This window comes from Danio rerio, chromosome 13 (assembly GCF_052040795.2).
Source record: "Danio rerio strain M-AB ecotype USA chromosome 13, GRCz13ab, whole genome shotgun sequence".
NCBI lineage: Eukaryota > Metazoa > Chordata > Actinopteri > Cypriniformes > Danionidae > Danio > Danio rerio.
The window spans coordinates 42,530,256-42,548,508 of record NC_141033.1 but is presented as its reverse complement, the minus strand read 5'-3'; the positions used below and the strand labels follow the sequence as shown (position 1 = coordinate 42,548,508).

Sequence of the window (18,253 nt, the reverse complement as noted above, 5' to 3'; positions counted from 1 at the left end):
GTCGTAGGGGCAGCAGTCTCGGGAGAGAACTCATTTCGGCCACAAGATCTTATCCTTTCTGTCATGACCCAAAGCTCATGACCATAGGTGAGAGTCGAAACGTAGATTGAACAGTAAATCAGAAGCCCTAGTTGAAAGAAAATTTGTAAAAATAAATAAATAAATATATTATTATTTATAATACAATAAATAAATAATTAATAAATTAATAATAATAATAATACTTTCACCAGATGAAAAAATTATGTAATACTATATAATAGAAAATACTGTAAAAACCTCCTTGCTCTGTTAAACTTCACTTGGGAAATTACTTGTTTGAGAGAATTTGAATTTGTATTTAGTGCTAGACAATATATCAATTCAGCATTATTTCACAGTGTGGACATCCGCCATCGTCCCATTGCAGGATCTGCAGTGTCGAGTGGGGTCTATAGGAACCATATTTCAGAATGTGATGCGTGGAGTCACTGCGAAGTACAACCATGAATGAAAGATTGTCTATTCTAAATGTTTTTATGGACTGTGATGTTTGAGTGAATTTAAACTATTTCATACATTCTTAAGTTTGTAGGTTTGACAAAGACTGTCAGTATTACGTATAAAATAAAGACAATAGAGTGCTATTTCACTTCTGATTATTAAATATTTGTGCATGAATACTTACTCCCCAGAAAATCGCAGAACACAGTTTATTTAATTTACATTTTTGGACTATTGAATTCAACTGTCATTTGTTTATTATATTTTAAGCAGATACCATCTCTATAAAATGATCCCAATTTATGTTAAATCATAAATTCTTTAGCAATAGAGGTATTTTTATATATTTTTTTATATTTTTGCGGCCGGAAGGGCATTCACTGCGTAAAAATGTGCTGGATAAGTTGGTAGTTCATTCCGCTGTGGCGATCCCACACTACAGATTACAGGGACTAAGCCGAAAATAAATTTAATGAATTGGTTGGATTTTTGTGGCTTGCTATTGGTCAGTGTCTTGTGAGTGACAGGTTTCCCCGCACTAATTATAATAATAATAATAATAATAATAATAATAATAATAATAAAGGTACAAATTTGTATCTAAAAGGTCCATATTAATACCTCAAGGGTACATATTAGTCCCTAAAAAGTACAAAAGTGTTCCTCTTAAAATTTGTAGGTACTAATATATAGTTTTGAGGCACCAATATGGACCTTTCAAGTACAAATGTGTACCTTTTGAAAAGGTACCACCCCAATGACAGCTCTTGTACCTTTATTTCTGAGAGTGTACAGACAATTTAGCCTACCCAATTCACCTGTACCACATGTCTTTGGACTGTGGGGGAAACCAGGGCACTCTGAGGAAACTCACGCAAACCTTACCTCACCCTACATTTTTTAAATACCTCGTTTGAAAAGCTGTATAAATCTGATTTATGTCATGACCAGACTAGAATAAAAAAAGAGTATTGGAACCTTTATTTCATGCCAACTTTAATATGCAGAGATGACTCAAAAAGCAGTTCAAAGGTTGATTTCACAAAAGTGTAAACACGATCACCTGAAGCATATTGTATGATATTTTTAGATGTATTATTATCAATTAAAGTCTATTTTAAATGCCAAAGATTGTGGTTTGTGTGTGTGTGTCTCTAATGACTAGATTTTCTATTTGATACTAGACGAGACACTAATTTATCTACCTCTCCTTCTCTTTACCCCTGTAGTTTCCAAAGTGTGTCCACCCTGTGACAACGAGTTGAAAGCCGACACCATAATGGAGCACTACTGCGCCAGTGATTTTGGTAAGATATTAACTTTTATAGAGACATTAAATTTGACAACTTAAATAACTGCTCTCTAGAGTTACGCTCTCTTCATAATGGTAAAAATATGTGATGAGAAAATTGATGAGAAAGGCTGCGGTTTGCTTGTGTGGGAAAGTGGCCACTTTAATATTTTGGGGGAAAATATAAAAGGTGACATTATGATAAAGAACAGATTCGACCTGAAGCTGTTATACTGTGCATTACTGCGCAATTATCAGTATTAATACTTAAACAATGAAAAATAATATTAATATTAATTCTATTCATTTAATAAACAACTGATGAAAATTGTAATAGTTGTGATTAATTTTTGTAGTTCCCAACAGTCAGCGAAAGACATCCACACAATCAAATATAATGTAATGTACATATTTATATAGTGCATTTACAGTATTGTGTATGGCCATACACTTAAAGTGCTTCACAATCATGAGGGGGTTTGTCTTTCCACACCACCACCAGTGTGCAGCATGCACTTGGATGATGTGACGGCAGCCACAGGACATTTGCACCAGTGCGTTTACTAAACACCAGCTATAGGTGGAGACTGGAGTAGAGAAACAGTGATAGAGCCAATTCAGTAGATGGGGATGATTGGAACATTCTAAAATCAAACTAGAAAGGTAAAGTTTTTTGACAAACTTCATGTTGCCTTGAGAAAGCCTGTTGGAAGTAGTTTATTTAGTTTGAAATAGCATCAAGCTAGCTAAAAGCAACATAAATAAAAAATCACATTACATTATATTATTAAGTATGAGCACAATTCTATCATGAATTAACATAGTTCTAACGTGAATTAGCATGATTTTAGCATTAATTGGCATATTGTTAGCATGTTTCCATTATGAATTAACCTGTTGTTAGCATGATTCTAGAACGAATTTGCATGATTCTAACAAAAAATTAGCATGTTGTTAGCATGATTCTAGGATGAATTATCATGTTGTTAGTATGATTCCAACATGAACTAGCATGTTGTTAGCATGTTTCCAACAAGAATTAGCATGTTGTTAACATGTTTCTTGTTTGAATTGGCATATTAAGAGCTATTTCATGTTGGAAACTTACTAATCCATGCTCAAATGAAACTAACAACGTGGTGGAATCATGAAAGCAACATGCTAATATGTTTCTAACATCGATTAGCATGTTGCTTTCATGATTCCAGCACGTTGTTAGTTTGATTCGAGCATGGATTAGTAAGTTTCCAACATGAATTAGCATGTTGGTAACATGTTTCTTGTTTGAATTAGCATGTTGCAAGGAGGTTTCTAACATGAATGATCATGTTAGCATGATTCTAATCTCAATTAACATGTTGCAATCATAGTTCTAGCATGGATTAGCATGCTGTTAGCATGATTCCAGCATGGATTAGCATGCTGGTAATCATGTTCCTAGCGTGAATTAGCATTTTGTTAGCATGATTTTGTTAGCACTTCACAGTGGCGCAGTGAGTAGCGTCGGCTGGGTCAGCTGGCATTTCTGTGTGGAGTTTGCATGTTCTCCCTGTGTGGGTTTCTTCCGGGTGCTCCGGTTTCAAAAACACAGTCCAAAGACATGTGGCACAGGTAAATTGGATAGCCTAAGTTGTCCATAGTGTATCTGTGTGAATGAGTGTTTATGGATATTTCCCAGAGATGGCATCCTTAAAATATATGCTGGATAAGTTGGCGGTTTATTCCGCTATAGATTAATAAAGGGACTAAGCCGAAAAGTGAATGAATGAATGTATGATTCCAACATGAATTAGCATATTGTTAGCATGTTTATAAAACAAATTAGCATGTTGTTAGCATGATTCTAACATGAATTAGAAACTTGCATGGTTTTAGCATAAATCTGCATGTTTCTAACATGAATTAATATGCTGTTAGCATGATTATAGCAAGAATTAGAATGTAATTACCATGATTTTAGCATGAATTTGCATGTTTCTAACATGAATTAGCAAGTGCTAGCATGATTCTAGCATAAATTAGCATGTAACTAACATGATTTTAGCATGAATCAGCAGTTTTCTAACATGAATTAGCATGTTGTTAGCATCATCCTAGCATGAATTAACATGTAACTAACACAATTTAAGCATGAATCGGCATGTTTCTAGCATGAATTAGCATATGCTAGCATGACTAGCATGTCACTAGCATTTTGCTGGCATATTTCCAGCAAGATGTCAGTAGCATATTAGAATTATTAGCATGTGTTAGCAGCTAGTCACAGTCTATAAGACAGTTGCTTGAGTGTTGTACGTGGTTGTTATTGCGTGACTAGTACGTTTAAAGGTTATCAATGATTGGTTGCTGGCTAGACTGAGTTAAATGAGGCCAATCTTAAGTCTGTAAGACAGTCTGATGCAGAGTTATGAGCTCACAAAGTTTGACCCAATGTTAAGTCAATGGGACTTTTCCAAATTTTCCAGGTCAGTTTTCGGAAAACCAAAAGTGAGACCCGTTTAAAGGTCTCAAGCAGGGGTGTGCAAACTCGGTCCTGGAGGGCCGGTGTCACAGTTTTGCTCTAACACTAATCAAACACACTTGAACATGCAAACCAGTGTCTTCAAGATCACTAGATATCTATAAGCAGGTGTGTTTGATTAGAGTTGGAGATAAACTGTGCAGGATACCGGCCCTCCAGGACTAAGTTTGCCCACCCCTGGTCTAAAGGGATAGGGAAAGGGTTTGTAGGTTAAGACTTGAAAGGTTTAGGAGGAGATAGACTTTAAAAAGTCGCTCAAGCCACCATAATCAAATGTAATGAAAAAAAGAAATAACTTTCAAAAGAATGAAAGTTCTAATGCTAAACACTCTGCATATCTACAGTAATTGCAGCAGAATGGCATTGCACAGGACACATGTAAGCGTTCATATGGAATGGACATCCAGGTTTAAAGATTAGTGCTGGAAGATTCATGTTGCAATAGTTTTGGATTCTTTATGGCTCATTTAAAGTGATGCATTCGGAGCAGAGTTCCATTGATCTGTCAAAGGTGAATCTCCAGAATGAGTCTCTGGCATCGAATAAAAGATTTTCGAGTTTAGAAGTCATTGGAAAAGCCGTCCCCATAGACAGCAGAGGGTTACAGCACAGTAGAGCCACACAACGCCTGACTTATCTTTGGCTGTGAGGCCTGTTTCTCTTGGATTTGCATGTATTTTCCTTAATAACTAAGACAGATGACATCAGAAAATATTGTTAGAAGTACTACAAGAGCTCTGTGTTTTAGATTCCGCACGTTAAAGTCAAAAAGTCCAGGCATTCAGTTATAATGTTTGAAAAATAAAAAATAAATAAATAAAAGTAAAATCTGGTTGTTGAGATCTAATACTCCACATACTGAAAGCATAATGCATGACAGGATATTACCGCCTGATTCATTTCTTCCTCCGATCTCTATCTCACTTCATTTCACTGGTATATGGCCACATGACTTCTTGTTTGTTGACTAAAGCTGCACAGTTTATTATGATAGTGAGTTTAATAGTGCAGTCTGTTAGTCTTACTTGGATGTGGCGGCTGGTTTCTACAATGTAACAGCAATCAGTGTGTCAACACGTAGCGGACAGCAGCACATTTGCTTAGGTCAAATCGCTTAAGGTTTTTGCATGTGTCGAACTCTTCACTAGAGTGTATTTATTGGCTCTGAGTACAACTGACTTCAATTTGTTATATAGAGATGTAAAAATGCATTGTTTTAAAGTTTGGTTATTAGATTTAAAATCTGTGTTCTTACCTAAAAGAAAAATAATCTAGTGTTGCTTTATTTACTTATTTAACCCGGAAGGTCCTGTTGAGATACAATGTCTCTTCTACCATGGAGTCCTGAAAATAATGATAATTCCTTACGTTTATAAAGATAAATACTGCCTACAATAATCATCCTCCAACAGTCAAACTATGTTTACATGTGCACGCCTTTTTGACTGTGTACTTGTCTATTTGTTTTTATATACACTCACCGGCCACTTTATTAGGTACACTTGCCCAACTGCTCGTTAATGCGAATTTTTAATCAGCCAATCACATGGCAGTAACTCAATGGATTTGGGCATGTAGACACGGTCAAGATGATCTGCTGCAGTTCAAAGGAAGCATCAGAATGGGGAAGAAAAGTAATAAATATGTATTTTTTGTCTATAAAACTCCAGTGCATTTTAGATTCCAGCTCCACAACTTCATATTTTGTTTTCAGAAAAAAGAAATTCATAAATTCCAGAAACAATATGAAGCTGTTTAGATGATGGGGGATGAGGGATATCCTTGGAAGGACAGTACTTTCTGTTCACTTCCATTGAAAAAGACAAACTTGTAGTCTTCAATCATTCTTAAAGAAAAAAAAAAAAGATTTTTGTAAAATCTAAACAGTACTGTACATCACAGTTTGTTTTTCTCCTAATTGTATCATATCATATATTATTTGTGTGCTATTGAGCCATTTTTATCTTTTTAACTATTTTTATAGCGTAACAGTAGATGTTATTTACTGCCATTACATGGCTAAATTTCTTATTTTGTATTAATATTTAATATTTATAAGCCATTTATAACCACTTTAAAGTACATTTTTCAGACAAAAATAACCTATATGATCTCATTGCTTCTGTGTCACGTTATTTCCACTAATGGTAATATTGAGCAGTCTGAAAATGAACTGTCTTTAATCACCCTATTTAAGGAAGCCCTGATTAGGATAAAGAACATTAATAGGGAGTCTTTTCTTCAGAGATTCATCACTGCACTGCACTGACAATCCTTGGAGTTGAACATAATCCAATGATAATCACAGCATTATAGTGGCTTGGCTAATTGCATATACAGTGCAAATATATTATTTAACATTATAAATACTGCTAAATTTCTCCAGAATGACTTCAGCGGTAATGCTGGTGTGCCATTTTAATAGCTTTTCCAGATTAGGCTAAATGGTAAAGCAGTTCAGATAGAAAAAAGAGAAGATATTACTTATTGTGGGAATGTAAATAGTAATTCATTTATTACAGTTTAATAAAACTTACTGTCATAGAAATGTACTGTACATACAGTGTTCAGATGTCATTTTTTGGTCACACTTTACAATAAGGTACATTAGTTAATGTTAATTAATGTATTTACTAACATGAACAAACAATGAACAATACATTTAATACTGTATTTGTTAATGTTAGTTAACATTAGTTAATGAAAATACAGCAGTTTATTGTTAGTTCGTATTAACTCATGGTGCATTAACTAATGTTAACAAGCATGGACTTGGATGTTAATAATGCATTAGTAAATTTTCAATTATGATTAATATATGCTGTACATGTGTTGTTCATGATTAGTTCATGTTAGTAAATGCATTAATGAACCTTATTGTAAAGTGTTACCCATTTTTTTAATACTTGTCAGGTGTTTGTCTGAGAGAAGAGACTAAGAGTTTAAGAGTATGAGACCAGACCATAGATAATAAAATGGTAAATAGACACTATAATATTTGTACACTATACTTTTTCATTTGCTTATACAGTATATACCTATTTTTGGGGTTTCATTCAACAGTATATACATTTACTTTGTATTATTTGAGAAATATGTTGTATAACAAACATCAACAATTTTTTTTTTTATTTCATTATCATTTTTTCTTTCATTGCTGTATTAATAATGACTGTTGAGATGACTTTGAGTTCAATATATTATTTTAGTATCGCTTAGATCAAGAGTGTCCAAAGTTGGTCCTGGAGGGCCGGTGTCCTGCATAGTTTAGCTGCAACTTCCCTCAACACACCTCCCTGAAAGTTTCTAGTACACTTTGAAAGAGCTTGATTAGCTGGTTCAGATGTGTTGAATCGGGGTTGGAACCAAAATATGCAGGAAACCAGCCCTCCAGGACCAAGTTTGGACACCCCTGGCTTAGATATTCTAATGAGTTGTGTGACCATAGTGTTCGAAAGAAACTCCTGGCGTACCTGATCTCTGTTACCCTGATAAAGTGTTTGCAGAGACGTGGAGATGCAGTCAATAAAAGCTTTTAATTATTTTTCCACATTTTTCGAGTGCCTTGGACTTATTTTTGCAGTAAATGGACAGTTTTTCCATTTTAACCAAATGTTTTTATCTCAGTGTCTTGTTTAGTTTGGCTTTTACAATGTTTTAAGCTTTAATGACCTTTTGAAATTACTAAAATCATTTGCCAAAGTGATATGGGACTAATGGGGTAAAAACCTCATATGCGACCCTGGACTATAAAAGCAGTCATAAGTGTCTTTTTGGAATTTTCAAATATGAAATTAAAGAAATAAACTTTCCATTGCTGGTTTAGTTTGTTAGGACAGGAATATATTAGGATATGATAAGCTGTATAACTGTATTAGGATACAGTTGTTTAATATTAAGATACAACTATTTGGATATTTGTAGTGCAAGGGTGCAAAGAAAATCTATAAATTGAGAAAATCATCTTTAAAGTTGTCCAAATTAGGTACATACAGTAGCAATTTTACTGATCAAAAAATGAGATTTTAATGTATTTATAATATCCAATTTACCAAATATGATCTGTGTTTACTGTAATATTCCAAAACTTTTTTTGCATAAAATAAATGAATTATTTTTACCCACACAATGTATGTTTTGCTGTTGCCAAAAATGTACCCATGCAACATAACTGGAAACATGAACAAACATGATTGGTTTTGTCATCCAGGGTCACATATAAATAGTACTGTATAGCCGTATACATACAGTATATTCATCAACCAATCAGAATCAAGCATTCAACAGACTTTTTGTATCATCTGAAAATAAAACAATGTCCGATGTTTTTTGATTCCATTTGCCAATTTAGAATATATTACTAGTTCTAAAAACCAAGGCAAGTCTATTACCCGACTCTGGTTTTGGTTAGGTTTCAGACTTACTGAAAGAAGGCTGCAAATGCTCAGGGTGACACTTTTCTCCTTGCCATCCTTCATCTGCTGTCAGACCTACTGCCAGCAATTTAAAGCAGCTCTTGTGGTTTCGGCTTGTCACCACGATATTGCCCAGGCGTGTTCACTCCTCACAAGCATTATGGGTCATGAGCGATTACCTGAATCTGAGAAAAAAATAAAAAAATAAAACACTGTGAAACTGAACTACATGGTTAGGCATGTGAGATGTACAGTAATACGATTATTTATCTGTGACTAAATGCACATTTGTATAGTGGTATATAATTTAAATAGATTACATTTACATTTATACATTTGGCTTTTGTCCAAAGCGACTTATATTTAATGCCTCCTCAATTGTTTCTGTTATATAAAGAGAGGTAACTATGTAATGCTAAGGCTGATTACCCCAAAAAAGTGCAAATAAACACACAGAGCTCTGGAAGCCTTCAAAATCGGTTTATTTGTTCAAGCGTCTGACACAGCAACAGTAGTCTACTATTTTTTTTTAAATAACAAGATTTCTTACACTGAAGGATGGTCACACATTTAGAAATAAAATGTTAACATAGTTAGTGGTGACCTTGACCATTAAAAAGTCATATATCGAGCTATGCAGGTTAACTATGTTTAAATATAATAACTGTAACTGTTATAAGCTGTAAGCTACTACAATTTAAAATCCTAAAAGTTAAGGTAACTCAAACCATTTGAGGAAACAGATTGCAACAAACCATTTAAGTTAAAAAAACTATTCCTAATGAGTACTGTGAACTTAATCCATTTGAGTAAATGAAGCAATTCAAGCACAGTTAAATCCAATAATTGAAGAGAACTCAAACCAACTGAGAACTGTCAAACCCAATAAGTTAAGGCAACTCAAACTGCTTGAGGAAACCGATTGCTACAAACCATTTAAGTAAAAAAAAAAAATAAATAAAAAAAAAAACTAGTCTATATAAGTATTGTGAACACTACACTCATTTAATTTGTTAAAGTTGACTATTGGGTTTTACAGTGTAGTTAATTGTCTCAAGTTAATGAAGTTATGGTAAATAATAACCGTAACCTTTCTTAATTGGATTGTTATGCAATAATGTGCACCGCTTTGTAAAGCTGCTATGAAACAATAATTATTGTGATAATCACTGTACAAATCAACTAAAATGAAATCCAAAAGACCACAACTCAAACACATTAGCACAAAACAAATCACCATGCAACTACATGTATCCATTCACTGTATTATGTTCATTGTGGCAGTACTGAGTTGAAACCCCTTCTGCAGTGATAGTGCACCTAAAAAATGAAACTTCTGTCATCATTCATCCACTTATATTCCACTTGTTCCAAACTTGCCTTGCCTTGGTAAACTATTCCTTGAGGAACTGCCTTAGTTGCATATATGCCACAATTTAAAGATTTTGGTCTATATTGACATGACAGCATAACGAATTTGCAGTAGATTGTACATAATCATGATGTGAATATCCCATTTCATTATACCACAAAGGTGTTTTTTAAAATTGAGATCTGATGTTTGGTTTTGGGAGTTGTGGAGCTGTGAATCGATGGATTTGCTCTTCAGTGTTTGGAATTTTTAGCAGTGAAAATTAAACCACACTGAACTGAACTAAACTGAACTTCAACTCTAAAAACTCTACTGACATACATTTAATCTACTAGAACATCTATGTTGAGCTGTTTTAACACAATTTACATTGTAAAAGCGCTATAGAAATAAAGATTTATTGAACTGAATTGATTTGAATTCAATACATTTGAAATGGGTCTAGAATGTGGAGGCAATTTTAGTATAGTAAACTTGTTGACCGTACCATTTATATGCCATAGTTTAATATCATAGTTTTGTTTCCTTTCAGCTAATCCAGTCTGGTCATTTTTCTCTGACATTTTTTACCCACAACTCACAGGATGTTTTTCCTTTTTCTGATCAGTTTCTGCAAACCCTACACTGTAAAACCCAATAGTCAACTTTATGAAATGAAAAGAGTGTAGTTAACTCAAAATTGACTGAAAGTTAGTTCTACTCATTTCAACCGATCGTTGCAAATCATTTAAGTAAAAAAATAAAAAATAAAAAAATAACTTATATGAGTATTGTAACTTACTCCATTTAAGTTGAATTATTGAGGTATTTAATTAACTCATTACCTTCAACACTAAATTCGAAACTATTTCCAAATGAGTAGAAGTAACTTTAAGTCAATTTTGAGTTAACTACACTCATTACATTTGATAAAGTTGACTATTGGGTTTTACAGTGTAGTTAATTGGTTCAAATTATTAGTAACCAATAAAGTTATGGTAAATAATAACCTTAACCTTTCCGAATTGGATAGTTATGCAAACTAGTTGACCGTACCATTTAGATGCCATAGTTTAATATCATCTTGTTTTCTTTCAGCTGAACCAGTCTAATAATTTTTCTCTGACATTTCCACCCACAACTCACAGGATGTTTTTCCTTTTTCTGATCAGTTTCTGCAAACTCTTTACTAAAAATTGTAACAGTCAACTTTATCAAATGAAATGAGCGTAGTTAACTCAAAATTGACTGAAAGTTAATTCTACTCATTTGGAAATAGTTTTGAATTCAGTGTTGAAGGTAATGAGTTAATACCTCAATAATTCAACTTAAATGGAGTAAGTTCACAGTACTCATATAGATTAGGTTTTTTTTTAACTCAAATGGTTTGTTGCAATCGGTTTCCTCAAACGGTTTGAGTTGCCTTAACCTATTGGGTTTTACAGGACTCAGTTGGTTTGAGTTCTCTTTATTTATCGGGTTTTACTGTGGTCAAATTGCTTCATTTACTCAAAAGGATTAAGTTCACAGTACTCATTGGGATTAGTTTTTGAACTTAAATGGTTTGTTGCAATCTGTTTCCTCAAATGGTTTAAGTTACCTTAACTTTTTGGGTTTTACAGTGTATAGTTCTGCATTAGCATTCCAATAGAGCAGCAGTTTCTGATATACTCAGAGCAGCCTTTGTCTCTACAATCTACAACCACTTAAATCCTACTTCTTCCCATTTCGATGCTTCGTTTAAACTATCTTCATCACGTATACATGCCTAAGTTCATTGAGTTACTGCCACATGATTTACCTCATGATTTATGCCTCATTTTTGCATATTTTGCAGGTGATTAAATATCTGCGTTAATAAATAGTTGAACAGGTGTACTTAAGGCAGCATGGTGGGTCAGTGGTTAGCACTGTCGCCTCACAGCATGAAGGTCACTGGTTTGAGTCCCGGCTGGGCCAGGAGGTGTTTCTGTGTTGAGTTTGCATGTTCTCCCTGTGATCCTCTACAGTCCAAAGACATGCGCTATAGGTGAATTGTGTGAAATGTGACTGTATGGGTGTTTCCCAGTACAGGGTTGCGGCTGGAAGGACATCTGCCGGATAAAACATATGCTGGAATAGTTGCCAGTTCATTCCGTGGTGACCCCTGATAAATAAGGGACTAAGCAGAAGGAAAAAAAATGAAATTAAAGGTATACCTAAGAAGGTGGATAGTTATAATACACCCAATGCATTAAAAATCTTTCCAAATCTATTTTCTCTCATTCAATGACGGTAGGAATACACGTTCATTATATTTATAATAAGTTTTAATCCTGATATCTGATTTGTCTTATAACATTTAAAAAGAAATTATCAAAACTAATATTTGTACCAAATATCAGTACCAAATATCCCCAAGCAGGTGAACTAAAACTCTTATCAGCTGAACCTTTTTCAAAAATACATTCCTTCACTTCCAGAGATGCATGAATGTTTATGATAGCAGACAAGGAGCCCAGCTTGCACTGATAATGCTTTTAAATTCTCCATGATGCTTCGGGACAAAATGTTGTCATTGATTAATGCGCTCTCAGCAAGCTTTCAGCACGAGTTCTGTAACAACGCATCAATTATAGGTTTCACTTGCTAGTTGTATAATATAAGACATAAGAAACAAGAGAATCAGAGAATGTGGATCAAAAATGTTTGCTGTAAGCAGAGCTGATCCCTTAAACATTAATACGGTTTCTGAAGAAAAATAAAAAAATAGACATGGTTCAAATAAAAGTTGTAGAGATAAAAGCTTTAGTGCTGGACTCACAAAGGAAAGCTTTGAAGGAATGTTTCCATGTGTACATCCAAACTACATGTACCCATGATAAACAAGACTTGCTGTAAATCTCTAAAAGATGGTTAACATCCTTCCAGAATTGTGATTTTGGTGATGTATGTAATGAAAATCCAAAATATATCAAAGCAAGCAAGGTTTGGTGATGTGGCTGGGCTACCGAAAGGTTGTTCACATTTCACATCTGTCTTTAAAACTTTCCGTTCGACTCCCCGTCTTTTCCCGGGTGAGAGCAATTAGTGCCATCCACATTTAAATGATGCTGCTCTGGGGAGGTGTAAACTATTTCAGCATTCTGCACAGCCCTGCTTCTTCCTGTGTGCTCTTTGTGAACGCTCTTGTTGCTTGAGACAGCAGAAATATATGGGAGAACCAGAGTGTGACCAAAGATCCCATGAGAAGACTTTTTTCTTTTCCAATGGATAAAGTTAAATGATGACACACAGAACCAAGACCTTTTCCGAATAATCTCTTTGCTCTTTTCTTGGAGGTTTTAATAAGATAGTTCAGTTGTAAATGAAAAGGATGTCATTATATTTACACTCCCTTATGTCATTCCAAAGACAAACGTTTCATTTTGGGGTTCATGGGGGAAAATGTAGAGGGTTTATTTATTTATTAAAGAATTTAATTACAAAAATGCTACATTTAAACAAACTTTTAAATAAAATACATGAAGGGTCAATATCAATTTGATTAAAAATATTGTCTAGTTTTAAAACAAGAAATAATGCCAAAACTTTCATTCACAGGTAGTTCCAGTCAGTTTTGATCACTGATCAAAATGTGCTTCTCCCAAACATTTGTAGTTACACTGTAAAAAAAAATTGACCTTAAATTCACAGTAAATTACTGGCTAATAATTGCATTACTTTCACAGTTAAATACTGTATGTAAATTGACAGCAAATTACCGTTAGGTAGTTCACAGTAATTTTACTGTGGTTTTGTTACATTAAATTACTGTGAAATTACAGCCACATAGTGTAACTTTACAGTAGATAGTACCATTAGAAAGTCCATTACTGTGATTTCACAGTAATATCTTGTAGAATTAACTATATTTTACTGTGAAGCAGGCTTTCCTCGGCTATTCATTCTGACATTTACCCTGACTTTGAAATCATTTTGGGCGTTTAACAGTGTTTGGTTTTATGAATCAATTACTTTTGTTCCAGTTTGTTACGTTTTTGGCTAAGCACACAGTTATGTTCATTAAAAATTATTTAATATTTCCATGTTAACCTTATAAAAGCAAATAAAGGTCCAGTGCACCCAAAAAAGAAAAATTATTATGACACTGATGTCATTTCAAAACAGGATGATATTCTTTCAAGTTATTGTTGAAGATGTAAACAAAGTGTTTTGGGGGCTACAATAACAATCTGTTTTTTCTAAATATCAAAAAAGTGCCAAAACTAGCATAAAAGTTCATTTGTATTAATGTCTATGTTGAATGAAATAAAAAGAGTTTGAATTCCTATAACTAACATGCAAAAGATAAAGCCCTTTTTGCAGTAATTTGCTGTAATCATGCAACCTGCCTTAATTTAACAATAAAATGAATACAACACATTACTGTGAATTCCTACAGTTAAATCCTGTAAAGTGATGCTAATGTGATTTACTATGAAAATTACAGTAACATGTTGTAAAGATATGGACTTTTTTTTTTTACTGTGTACAGTACCGTAACCACTTACATGTGCTGCAAAGGAAACAGATGAGGACGGTTAATGGCAGATGCGAAATTTGTAAAATTAGTCCTCATCAATTATGCCACAAAATGAAATTATTTGAAGATATATAGTTAATTTCGAGGGGTAGCATATATTGTCAGCTTCAAATATCTATCGAAATGAATTGATTTTGAATTGAAATGATTGATATGATTGAATGAATTTTTACACCCTTCTTTAAGTAGGTAGTTCATTCTGATAGACATTTGAAGCTGACAAGACGTACTAATTCTGTTTTTTTTTCATGAAATATAACAGATTGAGCTTCCAGTAGTACATTCTGAGGAGGTAGCACAGATCATCAGAACACTGCGCGCCTCTTTCTCTGTCTTTGCACCAAAGCCGGTTGATTTTTAGCATCTAATGATGCGATGAACTAAATTAAACATTCTTAGCACACAGATGTGATCATTCGCTTCAGGGAACAGCCAGTGCTGATCACGTCAGTATAATCGTTCGCGTCAAAGAGTTAAAAGTGTGTTATTTTTCTTTTTTTCTTTCATCATTCAGTATTTCGTGTACTACTAGAGGTACCACACTTTGAGAACCACTGAGGTAGATATTTAAAAGATAATTTGAATGCAAATATGTTTAATGGTTCATTTGATGCTTAAAACTGCTGTCAGAATTTAGGATAAATTACACAATGCAGTTAAAGTTATGACTAAATTACAACAAAAATATTATGTGTTAAAATAATTGTCATGTACAAACTTGCACAAAAGAACATCCAGTACAATTAGGAACATACATTAGCTGTTGAATGATTTTTTTCTCCTCTATGTTTGGCTGTTAGATTAATCAACAATAATAAATGCCTTGATCTTGATATGATATAATTTAAATCTTTTGTTCTATCTACAGCACTCAAGATGAAAATTAAAGAGGCGAAAAAGGAAAAAGGCGACCGCAAGCTCATCGCAGCGCAAAAGAAAAAGAAGGTTCTGAAAATGGGAATACTGAGAAAGAAAGACCTAAAGAAGCTCACTCTATACATCAAGAATGGAGCCAACTGCCCCTGCTCACAACTGGACAACCTAGGGAGCAACTTCCTTATCATGGGCCGCAAAGTAGACCAGCAGCTACTGCTCATGTCCATCCACAAGTGGGACAAAAAGAGCAAGGAACTCAAGTTTGCCATTAAATACATCAAGTCTCAGCAGTGTCCCACCTATCACAGTGTCTTCCAGTGACCAATGACTTTTTGGTGGTCTTCCAATAACTCTTTCAGAGACTGTATCCATGCCTAATTCCGACCATTAGTACAGATGTATTTTATAACTCAAGAAACGGCTTTTGGAAACTGCTTAGGACTTAATCCATCATCAAGTACAGCTACGTTCTGTTGGCAACTGTATCTGCATAAAAAGTTATTGTTTATGAAGCAATCAGCACACTTACGATACTCATGCATATATTTTAGGGAAACTTTCCTGTTTCAGACTACAGGGTTTTTTTTTTTTTTTTTTTGGAAAGACATTGACGACCCTTTCAATCAACATGAGAAAGAAAATTGTGAACAAAAGCTTTAAAGTTAATGAGCACATATTTGATTTCAGTGGCCAGATTCCATTTAAAAGAGTGAAAAAAGAGCAAACATGGTGCCAACTGGGTTTTATTTGTATCTTCTATTTTGTAGATAAGGAATAAAAAGTTTTTATTATATACCACATTGACACAATCGTGATCATTAGCACCAGATTGAGACATAAGTCGGGTTGTGGCTTGAATCTTGGGAGGTAAGACAGCTGATGGATTGAAAAGTGTTGGTCAGGATGGCAGCCCAAATACATCAACCGCAGGCCAGTGAGCAAGTCTGGACAATATCATATTGGCCGAGCTCATGACAGACTATGGACTCGTTCGAGCAGTTTGGTTGGTGAGGTGTTTCTATTCTGCTTTCTATACAGTATGCAACTGTGTTTTCTTTTTTACTAAAGTTATTATATATTGCTACAAACCTATGTACAGTACATGGTATGAAAAGAGCCTTCCAACATTTCATCTGACTGTAATAAAGGATAACATTTAACTGAGCTAGTTCTGTTTAATCTAAAAATTAGGAAAAAAAATTAAGGTTTAATTAAAAAAAAAAAAATCACAGACAAATGACTTTATTTTTTGGCAATGTGTGAACAGCTTAAAACAAAATTTATCAAAGGTTTGGCTTTCCCCAACCAACTAGGAGGTTTATGAAAACTGTAGACTGTAGAATGTTGATAGTTTCTATGCAGTAAAATCTGAAGCACTTATTGTTTACCTGCCCTCCCAAATTTAAGAGACTAATTCAAAGTACAGTCGCACATAGGCTAATGTATACAGCGGGAAAATACGTATTGACCATTCTTTTGGATGTTAATAGCAACCAAAGAAATCTATATCTATATACTGTATGCAAGGAACAAATCTAATTACTTTACAAATGAAGTTAAGTGTAATAAAATGAAATGTATTAAGAAAAAGAGAAAAAGTATTGAAGAAAAGATGAAGAAAGGGAGGTTTAGAAAGACAGTGAAGGCCCAGACAGCAGTTATTCAGCAATCCTCTGCTCTTTCTCATTGTAAATCAAAATTAGCTGCTTCAGTCCAACATCTACATTATCAGGATGATAAAGATAAAACCAGAGTGGACATTTCAGCAACACAATGATCAAAACACAGCCAAGGAAACTCTCAAATGCTTTCAGAGAAAGAAAATCAAGCTGTAGAGTGGCCTAGCCAAACACCTGACTTGAATCCAATATAAAATACAAATTAAAGATCAGAATTGATAAACGAGACCCACAAAACAAAAATAATTAATCTTTTTACAGTACTGTGATGGTTGGGTTTAGAGTCGGAGTGCGCTGTAGAAATTAATTAAATACAATTATTGGGAAATTTAATAAGTAATATAATTAATTTTTGTTAACTTCCTTCAGCAACCATATCTGATCTAGCAACAACCGTCAAATCTACTTTAGCAAGGTTTTCTGATTTTATAAACTACACAGCATTATATTCACAGACTAAATTCAGGCAAACTTTAGCATACAAATATACATTGGATAATCAAAAATGATATAAAGTGTATTACCTTGTAAAACAGTTTAAAATTAAGAATACTTTTTAAAAAGTTTTCAAGGGGCCTTCAATTTCTCTTAATTGATTTATCAGCTGGTAATACATTTTAGGACCCTATGGACACCCTCTAAGTGTCAACCTGTCTAAACAAAAGGCAAAATAGAAATTCCATGATTCAGTGGCAAGCTTTGTAAAAGTAAATAGATTCTCTGAGATTAGGAAGCAAAGAGCCTCCCATCAAATAGATGCTCATGCTGGCTTTGCTGCTATTATGTATATAATGCACAACCCCTCGTTAGCGGCCTTTTGTCTATGGGGGTCTGTCAGCTCAACTCTCACTTTTCAAACAGTCTCCACAGAGCATACATCACACGCAACACAAAACAACACAGTCTAATACGGGCTGCTTTTTACTTTGTGATGGTGCAAGCATCTGATCACCAGAGGTGTTAGACACATTCATGCTGTCCAATTACAGAATGTGAACCACCATGCAACTCGGACCTTGTTTACACTTGCTATTATTACTTGCTTTAATCGATTTGAAAAATCAGATGAGGAA

The 18,253-nt window shown here is 34.1% G+C and overlaps 1 protein-coding gene and 1 long non-coding RNA gene across 6 annotated transcripts in view; one reads left to right on the top strand and one right to left on the bottom strand.

Moving 5' to 3' along the window:
• sfrp5 (secreted frizzled-related protein 5) overlaps window positions 1-16,665 on the top strand; it is a 36,357-nt gene extending 19,692 nt beyond the window's left edge. The window contains exons 2-3 of one of the 2 annotated variants that reach the window (XR_015504905.1): window positions 1,713-2,763; window positions 3,015-5,066. Coding sequence is in view for 1 of the 2 variants with exons in the window: in NM_131858.1 (NP_571933.1) it covers window positions 1,713-1,790; window positions 15,494-15,822 (407 nt within the window). In the remaining variant the exon portion in view is untranslated. 2 annotated transcript variants of the gene reach the window in all.
• The window catches only part of LOC141377048 (uncharacterized), a 94,981-nt gene that overhangs the window by 16,547 nt on the left and 60,181 nt on the right, over window positions 1-18,253 (bottom strand). For 2 of the 4 annotated variants that reach the window (XR_015506341.1, XR_015506338.1), the window contains one exon: window positions 8,720-8,889. This is a non-coding gene — a long non-coding RNA (uncharacterized LOC141377048). Of the gene's footprint in view, window positions 1-7,447; window positions 7,538-7,705; window positions 8,896-18,253 lie in introns of those variants that run through there. The other 2 variants (XR_015506337.1, XR_015506340.1) reach the window with 2 other exon arrangements.